Source organism: Scyliorhinus torazame, chromosome 16 (genome assembly GCF_047496885.1).
Source record: "Scyliorhinus torazame isolate Kashiwa2021f chromosome 16, sScyTor2.1, whole genome shotgun sequence".
NCBI classification, from domain to species: Eukaryota; Metazoa; Chordata; class Chondrichthyes; order Carcharhiniformes; family Scyliorhinidae; genus Scyliorhinus; species Scyliorhinus torazame.
In genome coordinates this window covers 162,744,234-162,757,773 of record NC_092722.1, presented here as the reverse complement: position 1 = coordinate 162,757,773, position 13,540 = coordinate 162,744,234, and the positions used below count along the sequence as shown (strand labels likewise).

General features: G+C 41.1%; 1 protein-coding gene across 1 annotated transcript in view; it reads right to left on the bottom strand.

The window, feature by feature from the left end:
• Positions 1–12,641, bottom strand: part of tial1 (TIA1 cytotoxic granule-associated RNA binding protein-like 1) — a 44,969-nt gene extending 32,328 nt beyond the window's left edge. Inside the window, exons 1-2 of the mRNA XM_072479352.1 lie at positions 12,539–12,641; positions 10,942–11,038 (exon numbers count right to left, since the gene is read on the bottom strand). Coding sequence (XP_072335453.1) covers positions 10,942–11,038; positions 12,539–12,567 — 126 coding nt within the window. The 5' untranslated portion in view covers positions 12,568–12,641. The remainder of the gene's footprint in view (positions 1–10,941; positions 11,039–12,538) is intronic.
• Between the last annotated feature and the right edge of the window lie 899 nt (positions 12,642–13,540).

The window sequence follows — 13,540 nt, the reverse complement described above, 5'->3', positions numbered from 1 at the left end:
CATTAAAATAACTTGATTAACCCCAAGCTCTGACATAAACTTGCAGCGTGTCCACTTCAAGGGATATTTACATAAAAATGTAACAAACTTCATGAAAAGTAATATATACTTCAAAAAGGTGCTATTTTTGAAGTCACTGATTGTTACAAGTAGCATCCTAATTCAAAATGTTACCGTAATCTTCAGAGGGCTAAAATGAACAATGTGATACATTACCCAACATTGCACCGAATGTGCCCTTGATTTGGTGTTCAGTTGGTAACTGGAAATCACCATGCTCTCAAATTGAAATGCATGCACAAACCCACATCTCAAAAATAATCAACTCCCAATGGTTAAAGCCAAGCACTCAGCAAATACAGTAGTGTAAACATCTTTAAAATTTGAAGACTCAACCATAATTTTATAGGTTTTGAACCAGCTTTTTGTAAGCTCACATTTAGATTTTGAAAGTACAAGTACACAGATAGATACTTTAGATCATTTTTAAAAAGGCCTGAATAACATTCAAGCTCCACAAAAATTAGTTTGCAACAAATTTAATTCTAACCTCAACACAAATGGACCACATGGTTGGTGCAGCAATGCAGTTTTAAAATAAAATCACCTGAGCATTGGGGTAGCAATACAGCATTTTGTGGAAACTAAAAGGTTATTTTCATGGTATCTAATAAGTGACAAAGTCAAATTACACTGAAAATTTGCATGGAAATTACATTCGATTCTGAAGGAAAACAGCAAATGTGATGTACATCCAGAATACAATTTCCTATTGCATAAAGTCATAGTAGAATTATTATATAAAATTCCTTGCAAAACAGAGACCCACTTCTGTACATTGAAGATTTATTTTTAAAAATTGGGACCAAATGCAACGATTAATAAATGGCTCCAAAATAAACTAATAAATGGCTCCAAAACAAACAGGAAATTGTCTAGAATATTCTATGAAACTGCACTTTGGGTAGATGCAGGGCAGAACTAAAATCTTCAACGGCAACTCTCCAAAACTCAATATACTGTCTCTGCACTTTGGATGCCCATGCCATTTTGAGTACTAGATTTAATGTAACTTAAAGATAGGAAAATTAATTGGCACAACGTAACACTACACCCAGTACAACAACTCGTGGCAGGCTGTTGCAGTGTCGCAAGTGGTCAAAGTATCTGTTCCCTGCAAATGTGGGTAATAAATTATTTGCTATGGCAAATCATTTACTCTAATATAGGTTTCATCTGGTAAATTTTATTTCTCATAAAATTGCCTGGACAACATGGCTCAGGTGATTGTGTTCTTCATAAAGGGTGCAACATAAATCTACTGTTTTATTAATAAAAGCGAGAAACAGCACGGAAAGGGGCAGACCTGGCGAGTTAAAACAAGGGGAGGGAGAGCAGATTCAGAGCGAGAAAACGCATGGAGAGGGGCAGACCTGGCGAGTTGCAACAGTGGGGAAGGGAGCTGCGAGGGACAAGCTCACCATAAACAGATTGGGGGAAGTGACATCACAGAAAACCCCTAAGTTCATTGGCTGGCAAGTAACTAATTTGAATTGTTTGAAGGTAAATAGGAAAGAAATATTTTATAGAATAAAAAACTGAAGACCAGTGGAAATTTAAAAAACAATTTAAATAAAATAGTGATGCAGTACCAGGCAATGGGTACATGCAGGATGTGGAAGCTGATGAACCCCATTGTGATTCCTAGTGATCACATCTGCAGCAAGGGTTGGTTGCTCAAGGAACTCTTCGGACGCTGCAACACATCAGGGAGGGGAAAGAGTTAGACGCTGTCTTTCAAACAACAGTGAGAAATGATACAAGTCACTGGAGATCAAGACACAGAATCAATGGGGGCAGAAATAAGAAATAACAAGAGAAAGAAGTTCCTGGTGGGAGTAATCTATAGGTCCGCAAACACAGTGGGACACAGTATAAACCAGAAAATACTGGGAGCTTCTAAGAAAGATATGGCAATAATCATGGGTGATTTTAATCTGCATATAGACAGAATTAATCAAATTGGAACGGGTAGCCTCATGGGTGAGCTTATTAAATGTATTAGAGATTGTTTTGTGCAGCAATATGTTGTGGAACCAACCAGGGACCAGGCTACTCTGGATTTGGGATTGTGTAATGAGGAGGGATTAATCACCTCATAGTTAAGGATTGTCTAGGGAAGAGTGATCATAGCATGCTAGAATTTCAAATTCAGACTGTGAGAAACTGGAATCCCACACTAGCATTCAGGAGTTAAACAAAAGATATTGACAAACACATGACCACAGCTTTGGCTCCAGTGGAATGGGCAGGAAGACAGTTGATGAACAGTGGCAGATTTTTACGGAGATATTCAATTCCAGCCAACTAAAATATATTCCAGAGAGGGAGAAAGATTGTAAGAGGGAGAAAAAATACCCAAAGCCAAGCATGGAAATTAAAGATACCAAAGACAAAAATTACAGCATATCACATTGCAAAGGTCAGTGGCAGGTTGGAAGATTGGGAAAGATCAACAAAGGGTTATTGAAAAATAAAAAGAGCAAAGGTAAATTAAGAAAACTAGTGCAAATTATAAAAAAGGATTGCAAAAACTTGTGTAAAAGGCAAGCGAGCTGCTAAAGTGAATGTTCGCCCCTTAGAGAATCAGTCTGGGGAATTAATCGTGAAGAACACAAATGGCAGAGATAAATCAATACTCTGCCTAGTTTTCACAATGGAGGACACCAGTACCATGCCAATAAGAACAGGTAACGCAGAGGTAATAGAAAGGGAGCATCTTACAGCAATCATAATCAACAGAGAAAAAGTACGAAGCAAACTATTGGGATTCAAGGCAGGCAAGCCCCCAGGGCCTGGTGGTCTACAGCTTAGGCTCTTAAAGGAAGTGGTAGCAAAGGAAAGGGATCCATTGGTTACAATATACCAAAATTCCCCAGATGCGGGAAAGGTTCCAGTGGTTTGGGAAAATGCCAATATCTGCCCTTATTCAAAAGTGGAGGGAGGCAGAAAAGAGGAAACTGTAGAACAGTTAATTTAACGTGCCATTGGGAAATTGTTAAGACTCCATTATTAAGGAAGGAATAACAGGACATTTGGAAAGCCAAAACACAATCTATCAGTCAGCATGGTTTTTATGAAGGGTAAATAGTGTTTGACTAATTTGCTGAAGTTCTTCAAAGATGTAACAAGCTAAGTGGATATTGGAGATCCTGTAGATATCTGGACTTCCACAATGTATTTGATAAGGTGCCACACAAAAGTTTAATACTCGAGGTAAGATCACATGGTGTATGGGATAATTTACTAGCTTGGATAGAGGACTCATTTAACCAACAGAAAGCAGAGTCGGGATAAATAGGTTTTGTCAAATAGGTTTGGCAAGATGCAACTAGTAGGGTGCTACAGAGTTTGGTCCTGGGGCCCCAACCATTTACAATATATATATATATATATATATATATATATATTGCCGGGATAGAAGGTACTATGGCTACATTTGCAGATGACACTGAAATAGGTGGGATAAGTTGCAATAAAGAAATAAAAACATTTACAAATGAATATGGATAGATCAAGTGAGTGGGTCAAAATTTGTCAGATGGTGCTTAATGTGGATAACTGTGAGAAAAATAGAAAGCAACTCAGTACAATGTAGAGAAATTTCAGAGTGCTTCAGTGCAGAGAGATCTGGGTGTCCTCGTGCATGAATCAGAGAAAACTAGTATGCAGGTACAGGAGGTAATAAGGGAGGCAAATGGAATTTTGGCATTCGTTGCTGAATGAATAGAAGATAAAAGGTAGGGAAGTGTTGCTGCAACTGTGCAAGGCATTGGTGAGACCACACCTAGAGTAGGTCTAGCTTTGGTCCCCCGCCACCCCCCCTTGAGGAGGGATGTAGTTGGATTGGAGGCAGTTCAGAGGAGGTTCACTAAATTGATTCCGAGATGAGGAGTTTGCTTTATGAAGAGAGATTGAGCAGTTTAGGGCTAGTCGCTGGAGTTTAAAATGAAAGGAGATCGAATTGAGCAATACAAGGCGAGGATTGATAAACTAAAGGTGGAGTGTATGGTTCCTCTTGTCGGGCAATCTAGAAGTCATAGTTTTCGAATACGGATAGCAGATTTAAACAAACAAAGAAAAATTAATTCTCTCTCAGTTGTGAATCTGGATTTTGCTACCCCCACCCAGTGCTGTGGATGCTGGGACATGGAGTAAATACTCACGGATTAAAGAGTTAATGGGAGAGGGCAGGCAAGTGGAGTCGACATCAAGATGAGATTAGCTTGAACGCAAAGAAAAACGGGAAGGGGAAACGAGCAATGGCCCAGTTATAGATGATCGGTAAAAAGGAAAGAATAGAAGAGAGAGAGGAGAGGAAAGACCCCCAGTCCAGGTATATTTCCAAGAGCCTATGTGTTTTGCAAGGTATATACCTGTATCCATAACTTGGACAAAACTGTATTTTAAAACATTTTTTTTTTTTTTTTAATGGAGCGCTTGTTTGGGGGGGGGGGGGGGGGGGGGGTGTTTTTATGCTGAGCCAGACGACAACACACTGTAAATAGAGAAACCTAAGAAGAAGCCTTTTTGTACTGTACAATAAATGAACAGCAAGGCAATGGACATAATTTTGAAAATGCCAATAAAAAGACGTTGAAAAAAGATGAGATCAGCTATGCTGGCACTGAATGGCGAAGCAGGCTGGAGCGGTTCTACCAAATTCAGATTTAAAATTGATCTAGCAATTACCATTTGCAAAAAAAAAAGAGTTCTAAACTGCTACCACCATTTCATAGCATGTTTCCCAACTTCATTCTGAAATGTCTGCCGCTAATTTAGACTATACCTCCTGTGCTATGGCACCTCAGTTGAAGACTCCTTTCTAATCTAGCCTCTATTCCACTTAGGAATTTATTCCTTGGAATCCAGGCCCATTCTGGCAAACTTTAGCTGCATTCACTCTAACACCAATATATTTTTCTAAAGATGTGACGCTCAAAAATCCAGGTATCATCTAACTGGAGCTTTCTACAGCTGAAACGTAACTCCTATCCTTGCATTTGTTTCTTCTAGGGCATGATTAGCCTCTATTATTTTCTGTACCAGTGACATTTTAATGATCTAGATACGTAGATTCCCAAGTCTCTTTGGACCTCTACAATTTAGAAAGTACGCTATTCTACCCTCAAAGTCGGAGGGGAACAACCTTGTATTTAGCTGCATGGCAATCCATTTGCCATCATTGTGACCACTTTTTAAATTAACATCTTTTAGTAATGTCATACTTGTATTTACATTACCTACAATTACATTAATCTTTGTCTCATCAGCAAATTTGGTTGGAACTTTCAATCTCATCATTTAGATCATTAATCTGAATAATGGGGCCCCCAACACAGCCTTGAGACACATCACATCCTACCATTAGAGTACTGTTTTCATCCAAACTCTGTTTCCTGCCAGTTTCCCAACCAGGTCAACAATCTGCCTTTAATTCCATGAGCGTTAGCATTAGTTCAGTCTCTTTCGGGGGATTTTGCATCAAATACCTTCAGGAGATACTGGCAAATAGCCAGGCATTCCCACCTACGACAGACATCGGTCACCTCTCCAAAGAAATTCCATCTTCATCAGGCATGGCACCGCATGAATCCATGCTAGATCTTTCAGATTAGTTTAATATTTAAGGTGTTCAGTCACAGTTCTTAATTTGTAGATTCATTTCTTGACAACAGGTGTTCTGCTAGCTCATCTACAATTACCTGGTTTCACGCTCTCCTTTTCTTAAACGGCAGAATGATGAGCGCAACTTCATTTAAAAGGAACAGTTTCTGAATATCTGCAATGTTCTCATTGACTTCTTTCAGAACCTTGGTATGGTAACCATCTGGTTCTGGGAATGTGTTACTCTTGAACACCTTTATTTTCACTGCTAGTTACTTTGCTTGTATTAATTTTCAGGGGTCCTTGATTCAATTACATTTCTGAGGTATACAGCATGCAAAGCTCTTCCTCCACTGTAAATATTGACGCTGGGTAATTAGTCAGCATATCTACCATTTCCTTGCTTTTATAATATGTTGATGACTTAGACATTTTTTTTAATGCTCTATGTAGCTTATGCTGTTTCTTCCATCCTTCCTATTTGCCAGGATCTGTTGACATGCTTTCAGTTTATGGTGTCTCTTATCTCTTTAGACATCCATGGTTCGGGTTTGGACAAGAACCCTTTTGCTTTCAGGGTGTAAACTAACTCCATATTAAATTATTTTTAAGTGCCTTCCATTGATTGACAACATTTATCCATCAACAGATTTGTCAATTTTACTGATTAGTTATGTGCATCACATTCGAATTAGCCGTACCTAAATCTGGAATCATTATTTCCTGGTAAATTGCACTTCCCCTTTCAAACACTACATGGAACCAAATCAGATGATGATCAGATCAACATTCACACTGTTAACATGTTAGTAAGTGAGACAGGAAGAGTCATGGTCAGTGATGTTTGCAAATGACCGGGCAGCATGGTGGCAAAGTGTTTAGCACTGCTGCCTCATCGCACGGAGGACCCGGGTTCAATCCCGGCCCTGGGTCACTGCCCGTGAGGACTTTGCACATTCTCCCCGTGTCTGCGTGGGTTTCATCCCCACAACCCAAAGATGTTCAAGGTAGGTGGATTGGCCACACTAAATTGCCTCTTATTGGTAAAGAAAATATTTGGATACTCGATAAAATGTTTTTTTTAATGTGTGCAGATGACATTTAGCTATATGGTGGGGGCGATGAGAACACGACTGAGTATCTGGAGAATAACACTGGATGACAGGGGTTGTGCACAGCGGAGATGATCAAAATTAAGGTTGTAAAGATTATGGGGGAAGACCTGGGGTCAGTGGTGGCAGAAGATGAAGTATGGAAATAGAAATTAAGCAATGGGTGACCTCTGGATAGAGTCATTAGAAGAAGTGCAGTTGAGTATGCGGATTGAAAAATATTGCTGAAACAGAAAGGAAACATCGACAGTGAGGCCAGCCGTGTTCTCAGCACAGAAAACTGGGCAGCAGATACTGGATACCAATGAGATCTGGATGTGGAGATGGATGCACAAAATGACATGAAAGGACAAGGTCAGGAACTGTGAGGATTGGGGAAGCAGTGAAGTAATCAGCCGAGCTGAGATTGAAATTGTATGGTCAGGGCGAGGAGATGTGGCAAGGCAAGTGATGGAAATAGGACTTCTGGGAAGAAAGAGAAATGAGGCCAGGTAGAAAGGTACAGTAGCAAGACTTAAAACAGCACGATTGGAAAAGGAATGGGTGCCTGACAGGAGATGGAGAAGGATGATCAATCAGCATTGTTACAATCCAAACCACCACCACCATTCGAATGTTAGCTGAATCTGGCTCATTACAGATTACTGAATGACATTCTTTCTTTTTATTTCTGGAATATATTGCTGCAGCAACACATCTCATACACAAGAAATTCAGTACTCGGGGTGGCATGGTGGCAGTGTTTAGCACTGCTGCCCACGGCACTGAGGACCTGGGTTCGATCCCAGCCCTGGGTCACTGCCCATGTGGAGTTTGCACATTCTCCCTGTCTCGGAGTTTGTTTCACCCCCACAACCCAAGGTTAGGTGGATTGGCCACACTAAACTGCCCCTTAATTGGAAAAAAAATAATTGGGTACTCTAAATTACTATGAAAAAAATTCAGTACTTTCTGACACGTGCTAGTGTACTTGCCCCAATCAAGATGCAATTGAGGCTCCTATTAAAATATCCGCCTTCACTACATGCTTATTTGTATTAAAGCATGTGCTATGGCACAGCTGCTACAAGGAGCCCATATACAACTCCTCCTAAATTTTAAATCTTTTCTATTTCTTAATTCTCCCCATAAAACCACCACCATCTAATTCCCTCTCAATTAAATGATTTAGTATTCAATGATCGAGGCTACATTGATCCCTCTATCATTATCACAATCTTTTCTATAGAACTTAAAATTGGCATGTTTAGTTCCCAATCATGAACATCTTGCAGCTTGACAGTAATAACCATCTGAATTAACTTCCCAGTTGAATTTACAGCTTCATTTCACTTGATTTGTTCTTTACACAAAAAAAAGACAGGGAATTTTATTGGGGCCACACATCGTAACCTGATCGGTTCTATTATTTTAACCACCTTTCCTTCTCTTTCCTGATGCAATCATTTTACATCTTATAGTTTCTTACCTGTATTGTCTGAAGCATCATTTTTTTACTGTTCCTCTATTCTTTTGTTTTTGAAGAAAAATCAACACTACCTTTTCCAAATTAGCTTTTCTCCCACCACCCAGCCATTTACTTGTTGACGGTCCTTATGGTCATCCTCTTGGTTTGTTCGGACCTTGGTCCCAGCCCAATTCAGGTGGAATCCATCCAAATGGTAGTTCCATTCTTTCTCAGCATCCGTCAAAATGAAAACCCTCTTTCCCACACCAATCCTACTGTCAGGACACCTCACTCATTTGTTTCTTAATACCCTTTGTGTTGGCTCAGGTAATAATCCATTTATAATCCAAGCAGCACTGTCGCACGGTGGTTAGCACAATTGCATCACAGCTCCAGGATGCCAGGTTAGATTCCCGGCTTAAGTCACTGTCTGTGCGGAGTCTGCACGTTCTCCCAGTGTGTGCATGGATTTCCTCCGGGTGCTCCGGTTTCCTCCCACAGTCCAAAGATGTGCAGGTTAGGTGGATGGGCGATGATAAATTACCCTTAAGTGTCCAAAAAAGGTTAGGTGGGGTTGCTGAATTATGGGGATAGGGTAGAGGCATGGCCTTAAGTGAGGTGCTCTTTCCTAAGGGCCGGTGCAGACTCAATGGGCCAAATGGCAACCTCCTGCACTGTAAATTCTATGATAACCTAGTTCCTGGTAGTGTTTAAAACTACTTCCCTAAATGGTTTGTCTGAACCCAGCATAATACCCAGCTGGTTCCTTTGCCTCCAATATCCTTTCAAGCCAGTTCAAAATGTCCTCAGTCTATCCCCAATGTAGGCATCATTTCAAAGGAGACTCCTGACACTGCTTCCAAAGGATGCCAACTGCCTGCCAATTACAGCTACCACATTACACTTCTCCAGGTTACCCCTTTTGGACAACCTATTCCCATGTGCCATGGGCTGCATTCTGACTGTCCTTCCAACAGTCGTTCTTCTTATTCTTACAGGTAGTAAGCACATTACACCTTTTAATTAGAACCAGCTTATGCTGATTCTCCTTCCCCATCCTACTGGGATTCCTCATTCTGCAAACTGTTGGTCATACTAACCCAATTCTGATCCTGCACTGCTCAAAGACTGGAGCAAACTGTGCACATACTGCACCCACTCCCTATGCGTGTCACCAACTCACACTTCAGCTCAATGTGAGTGACAGGTTTCAAGACAGAAACATGACTGTAGAGGTGTTCACTTAGGATAGTCCTGCAGTCCACAAACTCCTACAATATGCCATCCAGACACAACCTGCTCTGCCCCATCTTTATTCATTTATATCTGTCAAAATACTTATTCCCTTATTCTTTCAGGAAGGCAAAAAGAAGCACTTCCTTCCCCATCTGCACCAAATTTCCATCTGTTGAACTCTGTTAGGATACATTCTCTGTCAAATACAATCATCTCATTCCAAGGTTTAAGATGCTAGGCTGCAACAGCCCAGTCCATGCTTAACTTTTAGCTATACAAATTTAAGTACCGTTTAAAATGGTTTAGGACAGTCATCCAAAAAAAGCAAATGAATTGCGAAATGCTTCAGATTGAGGATTCAAACCTGACAATTAATAATTCCACAGGGTAAAATAGCCCAACATCAAATGCACAGTACTGATCTGTGTTCTTCTGCAAGCCCATTCAGAAAATTATATATTTAAGATACCAAAAAATTACTGATAAGGGCTCCACCCAAATTTTCAACCATTCCCTTTCAAACTGATCTGCTAGGCAATATACTATATGAATCAATGGAATATTTTATTAACACATTGGTTAACAACCTGGTCAGTCATTTAGTCGTGAAAAACCAATATATTTCTGGACCAACAAAGTAATAATTAATTATCCATAAGCAGACAAAGCACACAAATGTGAACACCGACTGTTGTACGGTAGAATCTAATTTAACAGATGATAGCATTGTGGAAAGTGCAATGATGGTGATGATTAGGGCACCAAAGGAATTGGAAACATGTAAGCTGCCACGCTGTCAAGGTGTTGACCTCAACTGTGCTGCTCCAGTGAACAGCCAAATTAGCAAAAGTCACGTATGCTGAGGGAGTGGCGGGAGAAAAGCTGTCCCTTGGCTGCTGTGACCAAGTTTTCTACCAGTTATGTCAGAGTAGCAGAGCCTCTGATCTGCAAGCTGTATGCAGTCCTCCCAAAAAAAAAAAAAAAAATTGGAATTTGTTACATGGCCCCCAAAGATTACTATTTCTTATATTCACCCCAGAAATTACTGCATTTCATTCAGCTCCCCGCCCCCCCCAAGCCTTTCTTCCCCCACTGAGGGCACTTACAACATTTCCATTACAAAACATCCCTATTTTAAATTATGCACTGGGATTTGAAACTTGAACTTAAAGTTCTACTCCTCCCAAAACAATGCACAAAGTACATAGTAGCTTGTACTTCTAGTGGTGCATAAACTCAAGTCAACTGTCATACTTGTGACTTTTTCCAAGAACCAGTATTCTTCTTGAAGTCATTCAAAAGGATGATAGTAGATTAACAGTGAATCATCTCATTTTGCACAAAAGGTTAGTGTTGAAATTGGTCCCATTTGTAACAATTACAGGTATGAAACAAGCTTTTACAGTACAACAGTATTCAGAATAATCATTGACATAGTGAGTTTATATTATTCTTGAGAGTGTAATCATGTGTTCTTACCTCGGTAATCATTTTACAACTTTTGCATGGGCCAATCTGACTAAAAAGTTGAAGTATAAGGGCTTCTGTCACATCTCTGGAGAGGTTGCCTACGTAGCTGAAAAACAAGTAGACATTTCAATGTCAGTTACTATTATTAGCAAATTTTCATTCCAGATTATTTCTGTAGCTTGAAAAGTGATTTAACTGGTAATAATTGATTAGGCATTTTGTGATCATTCCATTAAAAAGATTATGTGATGCAGGCATTTCAGTCCATTTCATTTGGTTTACTTTTTCCTCTAACAAGTGGTAGAACATTAAACACTGATGGGATTCTGACCATCTCCCTTCAATCTTCCAATAATTGAGAGTTTTCCTGGAGTTACTTAACTTGGGAGAGAAAGGTTGGGTACATTCGGGGGGGGGGGGGGGGGGGGGGGATCTAAAACTAACAAACCATGATGACATTTTCAAAAGGCAGGACCAATAAAAGATATGTGCGCCATAAAACACATGCATGCTCACAAAAACAAACTGAATATTAGGAAGTGAGGTACCTGGCATTCAATATTTTTTTTAAAATGAAGCATTTTCTGGCTGGCAAGTTTTATTAAATGATGGCTTAAATAAAAACACTAGGTCCAAATACATTAACTTAAATCATGACCAAAACTAAACAACTTCCAAAGTTTTATACAGGTACCAAAGCACATATATACACAAGTTTCTTGCAGCACAAAAATCGCAAGACTCATGTGCTAAAACCATTATTCATCTTCAGTCATAACTCAGGATCAACATGGCAATCTTCCCTGATCTTTAACACAATGCTGTAGATAACGAGGTTAAATTTGCCAATAAATCTGCAAAGCTAACCAACAATTTTGGAACAGACCATGTTCACAATAGACGGGAATAGCTGGCATAAATATCCCCCCACCCCCGCGGCCACTTGTTGACCAAGCTGGACGGATGGGTGAGGTCCATGTTTCGAAACAACACCACCCCCCCCCCCCCCCCCAAAAAAGACCAAAGCGAAAACTACAAGAAAAAAAAAATAATGCCGTCAAGAGCAATCTCTTGGAATTCCGCTCCCGCCCGTCATAAAAAGTGCGGCGTCGTTTTTTATTGCTGGATTAAGTTTATTTCCTCTCCCCCCCCCCCCCCCCGCATCTCGCAGGAGACGAGACCGGGGCCCGGCGGCGATAGCGGGCGCCAGCTGCCGGGACGAATTTGCTCGACGACGAGGCCGCTCGTTATCGACACAAAATGGATTCCTCTCCCTCTGTCCCGGGTGCGAGGCTCGCGGCCGGCGCTGGCGGCCTCACGGCACCTCTTTCTCCCTCTCCACCCCCCCCCCCCCCGCGCTCTCCTTTCCACCCCTCTCCCTCAGGGGCCTGGGGCCCAGACTCCAGACACGAAGCCCACTCCGGGCGTCAGGCCTTCGGGAGGAAAGGTAAACCCGACGCCTCCTCCCAGCCCTCATCACGCCTCAAAAAAATATATATATTAACCCTCCCCGTTTTTTTTTCCTTTCTTGTTACAAACAGACGGGAGGGGAAAGGAAAGGTGTGCGTTTGAATGATTTTCGTCGCTGGTGTTCGGCTTGACTCACAGGGTGCGCGGGTACGAATCGTCCTCCATGTCGGGAGCCGCTTCCTCTCCGCGCCCGAAGCTGCAAATGGCGGAGCCGGTGAGTCAGCCCAGGCCTGCCCGCGCATGCGCATCCGCCTCTTCCCCACCCCCACCACCAACTTTGCTGATACTTTATAAAGAATCCCAAACTTTTGTTTTTCATTTGATCAACAGAAATCTGGGACTGCTTAGGCGGCATGACACTAAATGAAGAAGAAGAAGAAGACCAGAAACAAAAATTCTCTCAATTCTGTTCCACTTCCTCCTCAAGAATCACCCCCCCCCCCCCTTTCCTATCCATTATCCCAACACAGGCCACTGTTTGGTCGTCATTAAATTGATTATATGTTGTTTTTCATTCCTCCCAGATTGTTGTGCAGGGACTCAGCTCACTGAAGAGGTGTCACGCCGACTCCAAATGTTAACTCTTTCTCTCTCCACAAATGCTGACAGACCTGCCCAGCTATTCCAGCATTTTCTGTTTTTAATCTGTGAGCTGTAGGTTTTTTTTTTCAACAACTACATCTCCCAGATATATTCCTTGAGATTAGACCCAAAACAAGGATAGAAAATGGTGGAAGCTCTCAGGCAACACCTGTGGAAGGAGGACAAGAGTCAATCAATCAGGTTGGCGACCTTCCATTAGTTCTGATTCATCAGGTCCAGTTCTGATGCTGATTCATCAGGTCCAGTTCTGATGCTGATTCATCAGCCTCAGTAGCTCTCAACACTGCTTCTCCCTCCATGTCTCAGTGTTTCCAGCATGTTCTCATTTTTAACTAAAGAGAAAGGAATTGTCCATGTGATTAGGTGCAGTAGGGGATATTTAGGGGATTGAAGATGATGTGAAGCAAAAAGTTGATCATTATGAAAATCAGAGTAACAAAATAAGTGTCAAGAGGATTTATGAAAGCTTGCAACGGAATAGCGAAGAAGATGGGAAATCCAGTAAATCTAGTTCTCAAAGGAAAATCCTCAGGAC